The 13,520-nt window shown below is 45.9% G+C and overlaps 1 protein-coding gene across 2 annotated transcripts in view; it reads right to left on the bottom strand.

Moving 5' to 3' along the window:
- Nucleotides 1-517: 517 nt before the first annotated feature.
- LOC107393091 (ephrin-A2) overlaps nt 518-13,520 on the bottom strand; it is a 103,634-nt gene continuing 90,631 nt past the window's right edge. For both annotated transcript variants that reach the window (XM_054751982.2, XM_015971254.3), the window contains 2 exons: nt 12,693-12,758; nt 518-3,469 (listed from right to left, as the gene is read on the bottom strand). In XM_054751982.2, the coding sequence (XP_054607957.1) occupies nt 3,345-3,469; nt 12,693-12,758 (191 nt within the window). In that variant the 3' untranslated portion in view covers nt 518-3,344. The remainder of the gene's footprint in view (nt 3,470-12,692; nt 12,759-13,520) is intronic.

The raw sequence follows: 13,520 nt of genomic DNA, 5'->3' as shown, positions 1-13,520 counted from the left end.
AAAAGCCAAGACCTGGAAAGCCTGACCTCCTCTAGATCCATACCGGGAGTGAGGAACAGCCAGTAGCTCCAGCTCAGCCGAGCGTAGAGATCGTGATGGGGTGTTTTGTGTTAATAGTGCTGCCAAGTATGGTGGAGCACTACCACATGGTGACCGGTAGACAAAGCAGAGGACTTTAAATTTCACCCCAAAGACCACAGGAAGCCAGTGTAATTATGCCAGCACGGGAGTAATATGTGCTGATTTCCTCGTCCCCGCCGGAAACCTGGCTGCCGACTTCTGAACCAACTGGAGACGATTCATTACTGCTGACAGCAACGCCACTCTTCCACTACCTTCACTCTTTCTTGGGTGGCTTAGGGTTAGGGGTTTCTATGGGAACCAGACCTTTAAACGTTAAGATGAATCACATTTAGGAAGCAGCTGTATTCCTGGCAGGAATACTCATTCACAGGAAGTCCATCTTATCTCCGCTTGGCTGAAACGCCTCAGAGGAAGAAGGAAAAACATCTTCAGCGGGACTTTAAATCTTTTATTGTCGGTGGATTTATCAAACACAGATTCATATCCTAACATTTTCTCTCGGAAATCTTCAACGTAAATTCACTTCATTTATGACGAGGTTTCATGTTTCCTGCTCATGCAGCGCAGGTAAAGAAAAGAGGCCCGGTGACCTTTGACCCCGTCAGCTCTTAAGCCAACCAGATGACTGCATTTTACTTTACAACAGGACTTTATAAGCATCCAATAAGAAAATATAAAAAAACAGATTTATTTTTTTGTCTTTCAAAGAATAAAATACGGAGATAATCTGATGTAGAAAACATTTCTCCTCCAGCTTTTCACCTCCTACTCCGCTTTTTCTGCAAGTTTCTTTACTCCTTTAACTTTTAATGCCACAAAAACTAATTTAATTCACAGAAAAATCAATGCATGAAACGGTGACAAATCCAGAAGACCCACTGAACCAACACGCTCCAACAGAACCAGAAGTCACAGAACTACACGGACCAGAATGCAATGTGGTGCAAGCACAAAGGAAAGGAAAACAACAACAACTACAGCAACAACAACAACAAACGTCAGACTTTACATCTCGTGTGAGTTTCCTCCTGGTTTTTCTCAAAACAGAAAAATAAAAATGGCACAGAGAAAACGAAACCAACTTTGAGTTTTCCTGCTTTTCTTCTCAGCGTGGAAACTTTGACCTCCAGTTTATTTCCTTCATTCTCCACAGGAGTCGTGTCACATCGCCGTTGGTCTCCGTCACAGTGCGTTTGTTTCAGATACTGCATTTCCCAGCATGCCCCTGCTCGTCCACTCACAAGGACACGCCCCCTCCGTCAGGCGAGAGACGGAGGGATGATATGAGGTGATGAAGAAAACGGAACGGTATGGGGGTTTGATGAAAAGCTCCACCTCCACCACACGGTGGCGCTGGTTTCCAGTCTCTTCAAAATTCAGCACCAGTGGGGATAAAGGCCATTTATTGATGTTTGTTTGTATTTTGCGCAGAACATTCATTTTTATCTTGTACTACATAACGAGAGATTTTAGAAAATCAAACATAGGCTCCTCCCCCTTGAGCTGCTGAGTGGCCCAGCCCCTCCCCCGTGACCCCTGACCTCGAAGAGGCATTCCGTAGAAAAGTTTAACAAGAGTCTTTGGCAGAGCTGGATAGAGAAAAGGCCATCGACTGGAAGGAGAAGTTTGCTGCTGTGGCGCTCAAAGGTTTTACTCTTGTTACGGATTAAGATGGAGATTACCGTCAGATAGGAACCGCAGCCAGCCCTACCCAGGTTCAAGCCCCGCTCAGTCTGTCACGGCCGTTGTGTCCTTGAGCAAGACACTTGACTTTTCTTACCTAAAGGAGGGGGTCGGGGGGACCGGTGGTGCCCGCGTACAATAGCTCCATCTCCATCAGTACCCCAGAGCGGCGGTGGCTCCGAAACTAAAACCAGCTTCTGTGCAGTTCCAGACTTCAGCCTGAGCCGGATAAAACCGGATCTGACAGAGTCGCTCACTGATGGATTCCACTTTCCTGTCTCTCCGTTTAGGTTTCAGGTGTCTGCGGTTCGTATGTGACGGTAATCCCACGGGATTAAACGGATGTTCCTGGAATTGGAATGAAGCTGCTGGGATCCTCCAAGTCAGTCGGTTCTGGTTCTGGTTCGTTCAGACCCAGTGATGTCACTGAGGATGCGTTCCAGCGTCTCTGATCCACGGAGTCCCCGGCTGAAGCTGGACTCCACCGACCGCCTCGTTTCACAGGTAAAACAGGAAGTGAGTCGTCCATCACACGACAGATGTGTTTTAACCACATCCGTGTTCAGATTAAACACCGAACTAAATCAAATCCCTAAAAGTTCCCTCTAACCCTCTTTAAGGGTTCCTCTCACAGCTTCAGCGAGTCTCAACAGGTCAACAGGAATCTAAAAAAACATCAGAATCTTTATTTTTTTAGTCTCACTGACGGGTTTGCTGGAGAATTTATGAAAAATAACCTTTTTTTTTAATTTTTTCCACATTTCTAACTTTCATAAAATCCAATGGTTTTAATCTCTGTAGCTGCTTTCTGTAATCTGACCACTAGGTGTCAGTAAGACCCAACCGCGGATCCTTTAAGCGTGACTGCAGGTTTTAACCTTGAGCGGCTCTTTGTCTCTTTAAAATGACCTTTTTCCTTCCTAACTACAAAAACATCAAAGTAACTAAATTAAATTAATAAATATCAAACAAGTTTTTATTTGTCATGCAGGAAAAAAAACAATAAATAAAATCTAAATTTGCTGGCTTTATTTATATTTATTTATTTTTGACACGCTTTGGTTTTTTAACCTTATTTTACTTTTATTAACCCTTTACCGTAAGCACGGCTCATGCACAAAAGAGCTCAAAGAACCATTAATCCAGATTAAATTATTGCTTCATACGTTCCGACAGGCACCGGTTTGCAGCCAAACAGCGACTTTATTAAAGGTGTTTCTAACCTGGAAAGCCGAGTTGCTGGTTGGATTCTCTTAACTGGTCCTGACATTATGAACGGAAAGCTGCATTATTTTGTTTTTGCAAAGAGGAAGAATTTTCTAATCTTTGGCATCAGACTGGGAACTAAAACAGTAAGACTAGATGCTCCTGGTGGGTGTTCAAGCCTGGCGGTCGGTAGAGTCTCAGCTTATGGATCTTTAACAGATTTTATTCGCTTCTTTCCCAGGAACTCCGAATGGAGTCAACAAGCAGCTCCAAACTCCGCCCACTGCAGACCTCCCACTCCTAATTGGTCCAGAGGAGGATTGGTGTTCTTCAGGTCGTCTTCACAGCAGCAGGAGAACGAGGAGGAGGTGCTACGAGGAGGCGAGGAGGACGATGAGGAGAAAGGTGAGCAATATGGCGGATGGCAGAGCGAGGCTCCCGCTGCCGGTGGTGTCGTCGGTCAGGAAGGGCTCCGGAGACTCGTAGATGGAGTCGTCTGCAGGGAAGTGAGATGGAAAAGTTAATGTGACGGCCATTTTGAAATGCATTTTTCTGTCCAACTCCTCCAACCGGAACAGCCTCGGTTCAGAGAAACGGGGTCTCTGCTTTTAAGACCTGTGAGCTAACGGCTAGTCTGGTGTTGCAGCTGTTTAGAAACACCAACTGGAACTGGAACGGCTACACGGTGGCACTGTTGGTAGCACGGTGGCCTAGCAGCAAGAAGATTGTAGGTTTAAATCCCAGCTGTAGCCTTTCTGCATAGTTTGCACGCTGGCTTCCACGCACGTCCGGGTTGTAACTTTGGGTGAAAGCATTAGCTAAACGAATAAACAAACGTCTCTCTGCTGGGTTCAGTGTTTAATACGATACAGCGTGGTGTCGGTGTGTGTAAAGCATCACATGACGCATGCTTTAGGATGGCTCTGGTCCTGACTGTCTTCAGGACTCGTAAGCTGTTTCTCTAAGCAGAGGTTGTTCAGGAAGCCGTTTTTCAACGGGGTAAAAGGTTCAAAAATCCCTCTGAGGAAACATTTTAATGGTAAAAGATCCTGTTCTGAATGTTGCTGTTCTGGTATGATGAGCACGACTCCCCCGTGTCCAACCGGTGGACGGAACCACAACCCGGATCTCCTGCTCTTACTTTTGTAGATCTGGTGAATGACGAGCATCAGCAATCACACCTTAATGTTCCAGTGTAAACGTTGTTGAATCAAATCTGTCACGAGCGTTTGTAGATCTGAGGTTTTATTCATTAGACTTTTTATTTTGATTCCTGAAACTTGACCGTTTAGAGAACTTTTCTACCCAACTGTACACGCTGCAGGAGACGCTGTAGGAGACGCTCCTCAGATCAGGAGCGGCAGTAAATTTTCTTTACTGCATGGATGTCAGGTATGCTAAATACCAGGCCGTGAGTGACAGGAGCAGCCGGCGCTTGTATAAGTCACAGTAACGAGTCTTAAAGCTGTCGTCTGTTCTGACTCCAGGGCTGCTGGGAACACGTGTAGATGTGAAACACCAACGTGAGTAAAATCAGCAGCAGATTACTACATCAGATCCGTTTTTACTCGATGAAAGTTGTGGTTTGGAAACGCTTTAGGAGAGCCTCGGAAAAGGACAATGTCTCATCTTGGTCAAACGTGATTCCTGATGTAGTTCTTCTGGGTTAGTTCATTAAAGATTCTCCTCCGGTGTCGCTGTCCACGGAAGAGACGCAGCGGTGGAGCAGAACGCCCACAGCGTGGGTCATAGTGGGTTTATTAGGAGGAGCCTTGAACAAACGGGTTTTTACTGGCATCAGCTGGTTTTTCATACTCGGATGGGAATCAACAGCTATCAAGCATGCTAATGCTAGCACGCTAACATGTGCTCGCACATAATGTAGACCAAAAACCAATCAGTACTAGAGCCTTTATAAAAATACAAAACTATACCAGGGCTGCCAACTCTCACGCACTGACCCTGTTCACACGCTCGCACGGTAAACCAGCGCCTGCGCTCCCCAAACGCGCGTCACACACCGTGTGTACGGCTTATGAAAAACCAGATGATATTAATGATAGCATTAGCCACTAAACACGAACAACACTTAAGTAATCATTTTACTGGCTTATTTCACACATAATCCCATCTGTATAATCCAAGGCCATGCGCTTTTTCCCGCTCTGATTGTGAGATGGGCGGAGCCGTGAGCTCCACCTGCTGTTGATGGGACGGGCATGCCCGGTTCTTTCTGCTAGAACCCAGGGGCGCTTCCAGAACTTTAGATAGAGGTGGCAAGATGGGGCCAAAGAAATTTTTGGGGTGGCACACCAAATTGGTCCTTGTGGTAACTCTGGTTGAATTTAGTCTGTGGCGATGTGCTGAATTGCACCTTTATTCATTTTTATTAATATAACAGAATGTATCCAAAACATTTAACTTAAATTTTACAAACATTTTAGAAAAATAAGTTTCAGTTATTTAAAATGTTATCCCACGTTTAATTTAAACAATTATTTTTAGTTTAATTCACCTGTTGCTGTCTTCACACAAAACACTACGGAGATAAAAACTTGTTTTAAATGGTGAGCAGCAGAAACATGTTTTCTTTATTCTGATTATTTCTTTACTCATTAATTGTATAATTTTTATTTTGTTTTACATTTTTGTCTTGAATAAACAATATATTATGGTTTGATTGAACATTGATATAATTTGTTACCACTGGCTTTTCCTGGGAGGGCCAGCAACTTTATTGGGGTGGCCATGGCCACCCCTGGCCACCCCTTGGGGGTGCCCTTGCCAGAACCGTGAGCTGCGGCTGCGCACGCCGCCATAATGGCATGCTTTATTTAGAAATGCAGTCGTGTTGACGGAGCTTCAGTCCCGAATGTCTTTCTTTTGTTTTCACTCATCGGCCACAGATCCTCGCTCACAGCAAGCTGGGCTGCCTACCGTGGTGGCTCACTCACACGTTCCCTCTCCTACATCAGTTGGAGATGCGGTGAATTACAACATTAGGAATCCTAATGTTGTAATTCACCACTTCACCATAACCCCTCCTCCATAACCAGGCTACTGGTACGGAAGCCTGGAAAGGCCTAAATTCCATAAACTTTTTTCCTGCTGGCTGATATGAATGAATGAATAGAATAGAATAGAATAGAATAGAATAGAATAGAATAGAATAGAGTAAATGTTATTAGTCCCACAGAGGGGACATCCACTCATTACAGCAGCACACACACTTAGAGACACAGATTACAGGAAAACTGATTCCAGCCCTGTTTGCTTTGATGACTTCATTAACTTCATGCTGATGAACACATGAACATAATCCTGTTTAGTGGATGCAACTACATCATGAAGTTAGCTTAACATGATAGTTTGTTTTTCTTGGCAGAAATAATAACTGGTAATATTATGAATGACATGATATTACCCCCCCCCCCCAGATGGAAATTAAATAATTTACATTCATTATAATTAAAAGTTCCTGTAACTCTTTACTGTAGATAGATAGATAGATAGATAGATAGATAGATAGATAGATAGACAGATAGACAGATAGACAGATAGATAGATAGATAGATAGATAGATAGACAGATAGATAGATAGATAGATAGATAGATAGATAGATAGATAGATAGATAGATAGACAGATAGATAGATAGATAGATAGATAGATAGATAGATAGACAGATAGACAGATAGATAGATAGATAGATAGATAGATAGATAGATAGATAGACAGATAGATAGATAGATAGATAGATAGATAGATAGATAGATAGATAGATAGATAGATAGATAGATAGATAGATAGACAGATAGATAGATAGATAGATAGATAGATAGATGATGATTCAGGATCCCGCCCAACCCCGCCTCCCCATCGGATTCTGATGTTTCGTATCTGTGATGTTCGGGCTTCTATGTTGAGGAGTTTTTTGTATAATAGAGCTACTCCCCGCTGGTTCTAACTCTGCTATGCCTTTTTTTTTACCTTACCCCAGTTATCCTCATGTAACACCATTTTCATCTAATGAAATGAGCGCCGTTATGGCTGCTCTCGTGACTGCCTGTACCTGTTTTTGTCTACATGTGTGTGTGTTTAACCTTGGGTCAGGTTGCGTTTGCGGAGTCAAGTTCCTATGCTCCGGGTCGCTGGAGCGCTGGCAATAAAGCTTATTCTGATTCTGATTCTGAGATAAGTTGCCTCTGTAAAGTCAGAGGTATGGAAGACGATTACAAAAAGGAAAAAAGAAAAGAACAGAAAGAGAATTCTTCCGTTTTTCTCAGAATTCTGACTTTTCATCTCGGAGTTCTGACAGGGAATTCAGGGAAAAAAGTCAGAATTATCTTTCTTTATTTATTTTTTTCTTTTCAGTGGCTCTAATCCTCTTCCGTACAGAGTAAAAATAAAATGTAGAGCACAAAAAGTCTCAACATTAATTACCCCCCAGCTCTAAACGGTCGGCGAATTGTCCGCTCCCAGCCCTGTGACCCGGTTTCACTCTTTGCAATGTTCAAAAGTTGGCAGACCTGATTTTACTGAGGGTCAGTGGTTCTCAGTCCTGGTCCTGGAGTGCCGGTATCCAGATTAACTTGCTTCAACACACCTGATTTCAATCACTCGGTAATCCACAGGCTACTGCAGAGAAACAACTAAAACTTGCTGGACTGGCCCTCCAGGATCAGGATTGTGAACCACTGCTGAGGGTTTGAGAACGAACCAGAGGCCCATAATGCCTTGTGCAAACTGACTAAGGTGATTATATTTCCCAGAATTCCAAGCAGCTTACGGTGCAAAATCAATTTTACAAGAGAATAACAAAAAAGGCTTTAAGAAAATTCAGGGTTTATGAGCTATTTTGCTCAATTCATTCATCCATTTTCGGCAGCTTATTCAAGGTCGGGTCGCGGGGACAGCAGCCTAAGCAGGGAGGCCCAGACTTCCTCTCCCCAGCTACTTGGGCCAGCTCCTCCGGGGGAATCCCAAGGCGTTCCCTGGCCAGCTGAGAGACATAAATAGTTTCTCAATGCCAAGGAACCTTGCCTTGGTGTCTTGGCCCCGCCCCGGTTGCCTAGGAGATACGTCAGCAGGAGCCGCCAAGGCGTGTTCCAATGTTCATGTTCTACCGAGGCGTGTGTTCTCCGTTTGTTAGCCATTTAGCTAGCTGAGCGAGGATACACAGGAGGTGTCTTGTAGCCTAGCCTTGGTCAAAAATTACCCAGAATGCACCGCAGTATTTTCTAAAGGACGGCAGATCAGAAGCCGGGAGCTACTTCGGGGACAAATTTCAAGCTTAAAAGTAGGTCAGCTAATTTAAAATGTTTTTTTTTAGATCCAAAGAAGTTATCAATGGTTGGTTAGTAGCTTAGTAGTTGCAGCTTCGGTGGCTAGCGGGTAGTAACTCACTTATATATTTAATTTAATAAACATATACACAATTTAAAAAGTAAAAGGCTCGTTATATATTTATGTTGAAATTAATACGTATAAAATATAACGTTAGCTCCTGTGTCACGTGATGCAAGTCTGTTGCATTTAACCGTTTTCTTTGACCAAGGAAGGACCGTGTCCTTGTAAGCAAGACTCCTGGCCTCGCAAGACATCGCCTTGCAAGGCCAGGAGTCTTGACACTGAGAAACACCCATAGTCCCTCCAGCGTGTCCTGGGTTTCCTTTAGGTCTCCTCTCAGTTGGACGTGCCCGGAAAACTTCACTAGGGAGGCATCCTAACCAGATGAACCGAGCCACCTCAACTGTCTCCTCTCGACGTGGAGGAGCAGCGGGTCTAGTCCAAGCCCCTCCCGAATGACTGAGCTTCTCACCCTATCTCTAAGGGAGAGCCCAGACACTCTTCGGCGAAAACTCATTTTGGCCGCTTGTATCCGTGATCTCGTTCTTTCGGTCACTACCCAAAGCTCATGACCATAGGTGAGGGTAGGAACGTAGATCGACCGGTAAATCGAGAGCATCGCCTTCTGACTCAGCTCTCTCTTCACCACGACAGACCGGTACAACGCCCGCATCACTGCAGATGCAGCACCAATCCACCTATCGATCTCACGCTCCAGCTTTCCCTCACTCGTGAACAAGACCCCGAGATAAACTCCTCCACTTGGGCAGGACCTCATCCCTGACCCGAAGAAGGTATTCTACCCTTTTCTGAATCAAGACCATGGTCTCAGATTTAGAGGAGCGGATTCTCATCCCAGCTGCTTCACACTCGGCTGCAAACCGCTCCAGCGAAAGCTGAAGACCAGGTTCTGATGAAGCCAACAGGACCACATCATCTGCAAAAAGCAGAGACCTGATCCTCAGGCCACCAAAACGGATGCCCCCCACACCTTGGCTTCACCAAGAAATCCTGTGTATAAGAGTTATGAACAGAATCGGTGACAAAGGGCAGCCTTGGCGATGTCCAACCTTTACCGGAAATGAGCTCAACCTCCTGCCGGTAATGCGGACCCAACTCTGGCACCGGTCATACAGGGTCCTAACAGCTCTTATCACAGGGCCTGGTACCCCATAATCCCAAAGTATCCCCCACAGGGCCCCGTGATGGACGCGGTCGAACGCCTTCTACAAATCCACAAAACACATGTAGACTGGTTGGGCGAACTCCCACGCACCCTCCAGGACCCCCTAATGGTATGGAGCTGGTCCAGTGTTCCACAGCCAGGACGAAAACCACTTTGTTCCCCCTGATTCTGAGGTTCAACAATCCACTGGACCCTCCTCTCCAGAACCCCGGAATAGAACTTACCAGGGAGGCTCAGGAGTGTGATCCCTCTGCAGCTGGAACACATCCTGCGGCCCCCCTTATTTAATAAGGGAACCACCAACCCCGCATGTCAATCCAGTGGAACTGCCCCCGATGTCCATGCGATATTGCAGAGCCACATTAGCCAACACAACCCTACAACATCCAGAGCCTTAAGAAACTCATCCACCCCCGGGGCCTTGCCACAGAGGAGCTTTTTGACACCTTCAGTGACCTCAGCACCAGAGAATTGAGAGCCCAACCCAAAGTCCCCGGACTCTGCTTCCTCACTGGAAGACTTGCCCACTGATCCACAACATCTCGAGTGGAGGTCAGCAGCACACCGTCACTACTATAAACAGTGTTGGTAGCGCACTGCTTTCCCCTCCTGAGGTGCTGGATAGTGGACCAGAATCTCCTCGAAGCCATGCGGAAGTCTTGCTCCATGGTCTCACTGAACTCCTCCCACGTCCGGGATTTTGCCTCCGCAACCATCCAAGCCGTTATCCGCTTGGCCCGCCGGTACCTATCAGCTGCCTCTGGAGTCCCACAGACCAAAACACCTGATAGGACTCTTTCTTCAGCTTGACGTCATCCCTGACCATCGGTGTGCACCAGCGGGTTTGAGAATTGCCACCACGTCAGGTACCGACGACCCTGCAGCCCGCAGCTTCGGTCAGTCGCCTTGACAATGGAAGTACGGAACAGGGCCCACTCGGACTTAATGTCCCCCACCTCCTCCTATTTTGTTCTACTTAATATTTAAGACTCTTATTTTGAAGGACCGAATGAAGTCCTGCAACTTCCTGCTGCCAGACGTAGCCCAGAGCCTCAAAAGCTGGAGTTTCTGAGCTGAGGTGATAATTTGACTCTAGAGCATTGCTCACCCATGTTCAGCTTGTGCTTTTATTATGAAAGGACCAGCTCCTTGATGAAGTCTAAATCTTGCCCACTGGGCTAATGTTTTGTCAGTTTCATCTAATGCAGCTGGTTACTGGACAGATCCGCCTCCAGCTGTGCTGACAACGCTGACAGCTGATTGGTCGAGCAGACGGAGGATTCCCACTGACAGAATTAATGTATTAAAGCCGTTAAAATGGCTTTAAACCTGTGAGGAGGAAGTGTTTAACGCCCTCACTCTGACAGCTGAGAGTCTTCACACGTCTACAGCCACTAACTGACATTTGCAGGTTTTACAGGAAGGCTCTTCACGCCGTTTATTTGACTAAAGATCAGAGAGAAACCAATCTTGATCAGTTAAAGCTGCAATGGCAAATTTTGAAAACACATTAGTTAAAAACATTTTCTTCATGTCACTTAACAACGTTCTAACATAAAGTGAAATAAATATATAAAAAAAACTGAAATTAACGAATAAAGTTGTTTTCTCTTACCTGTCTAAAAACTTCCACCAATGACACATTTCAGACTAAGAGCAACCATCCGGTTGTCGGTCTAGCTAAACCGCCACACTTCCCTGGGTCCTCCACTCATTACACATGCATATTCAGCACCAGAACACCACTGGTCTGGGAGGTTCTCTGATCAGTAACACCAGAGGAGAAACAGCCGGCTGCTACCACTTCAACTTTAGAACAAACTACCAGAGTCCCAAAAATGAAAACCAACCTCTGAAGTCATGGACAACCAGACATTTGGACCTGAGAAATGGTGACTGGTGTTTAGCACCATCCTGTACTCGGGGGGGGGGGGGGGGGGGGGGGGGGGGGGTCTGTGACCACGGGTGTTTCTCAGTGTCAAGGCTCCTGGCCTTGCGAGGCAATGTCGTGCGAGGCCAGGCGTCTTGCTTACGAGGACACTGTCCTTCCTTGGTCAAAGAAAACGGTTAAATGGAACAGACTTGCATCACGTGACCGCGGCATTCACATAACATCACGTGACACGGGAGATAACATCATATTTTATATGTATATGTTTCAAAATAAATGTTCAACAAGCCTTTTACTTTTTTAATTGTGTATATATTTTTAGTTAAATTCAAAATGTAAATGAGTTACTACCCGCTAGCCACCGAACGACTAAGCATCTAACCAACCATAGATAACTTCTTTGGATCTAAAGAACATTTCCGTCATGGGGCGACGGTGGCACAGGAGTTAAGTACTCGCCCCGTAATCGGAAGGTTGCAGGTTCGAGCCCCGCTCAGTCTGTCGCTGCCGTTGTGACTGGGGAAAACACTTAACCAATGTTGCCTGCTGGTGGTGGTCGGAGGGACCGGTGGCGCCAGTGCTCGGCAGCCTCGCCTCTGTCAGTGTGCCCCAGGGCAGCTGTGGCTACATCGTAGCTCATCCCCACCAGTGTGTGAATGTGTGTGTGAATGGGCGAATGACTGTGTTGTAAAGCGCCTTGGGGGGTTCCAGGACTCTAGAAGGTGCTATATCAAATACAGGCCATTTACCATTTCAGATATCAGCCCGATAGCAACAATTAGCTGACTTACATTTAATCTTGAAATTTGCCCCCGAAGTAGCTGCCGGCTTCTGATCCGCCATCCTTTTGAAAATACTGCGGTGTATTCTGGGTAAATTTTGACCAAGGCTAGGCTACAAGACACCTCCCGTGTATCCTTGCTCAGCTAGCTAAACGGCTAACAAACGGAGAACACACGCCTCGGTAGAACATGAACTCTGGAACACGCCTTGGCTTCTCCTGATGATATATCTCCTAGGCAACCAGGGAGGGACCAAGACATCAGGGCGAGGTTCTTTGGCATTGAGGAACACTCATGTTTGCGTCCAAAACCTAGCTTGTTCTGTAGCTTCGCTACAGCGGTTTCAAATGAACTAAGATTTTTGCTCTAAAACTCCAGAACATCACACTTCCCGGGGGTTTAGAGTGTTGTTCCCTCAGTAGACCTCTGGTTAGAGGACTTCCTCCTGAATGACATCACCTGCCAGCATGCATGATTCCTACTGTAGACAAGGATGAGCAGAAACAACTCACTGGTGGGTTTGACGTAGATTTTGAGCTTCAGACACGGTTTTCCAGCCAGGTTTGGATGTGGAGACGCTGCAGAGAAAACAAAAAGACATGATTTCAGTATCAGTTTTAAACCTGCTGACTGGCTCCATGGTTAGCAGTAGCTCAACTGGTGGAGCGGGTTGTACAGTAATCGGAAGGTTGCAGGTTCGAGCCCCGCTCAGTCTGTCGCTGTCGTTGTGTCCTTGGGCAAGACACTTAACCCACGTTGCCTGCTGGTGGTGGTCGGAGGGACCGGTGGCGCCTGTGCTCGGCAGCCTCGCCTCTGTCAGTGCGCCCCAGGGCAGCTGTGGCTACATCGTAGCTCATCACCACCAGTGTGTGAATGTGTGAGTGAATGGGTGAATGATGCACTGTAGTGTAAAGCGCTTTGGAGTCCTTACTCTGAGAGGCGCTATACAAGTGCGGGTCATTTATCATTTATTTGGTGTTTGTAGAAATCACTACAGCAGCAGACAGGGCAGCTGACCTCTGACCTCAGGGTCATTCGCTCATCATTAAAAGTGTTTTTACCAGATTTTAGATGTAAACCCTTTTAAAACATATTAAATATAAATAAAACGTTCAGCTTCAGATGATCTCAGATGTTCTGGTTCAGTTTCAGTCGCTGCTGAATAAAATTAAATAAAAACGCTTTTGAATCAAATCGGATTCTTTGTTCTGCTGCTCGACTCCGACCCGCAGAGAATGTTTTATTCATGCTTCTGCTCTGAACCTGCTGCATTCATCTCTCTCTCTCTCTCACACACACACACACACACACACACACACACACGCACGCACGCACGCACG

This window comes from Nothobranchius furzeri, chromosome 8 (assembly GCF_043380555.1).
Source record: "Nothobranchius furzeri strain GRZ-AD chromosome 8, NfurGRZ-RIMD1, whole genome shotgun sequence".
In the NCBI taxonomy this organism is placed as follows: domain Eukaryota; kingdom Metazoa; phylum Chordata; class Actinopteri; order Cyprinodontiformes; family Nothobranchiidae; genus Nothobranchius; species Nothobranchius furzeri.
The sequence above is the reverse complement of the archived record's forward strand: the minus strand, read 5'-3'. Positions and strand labels throughout refer to the sequence as shown.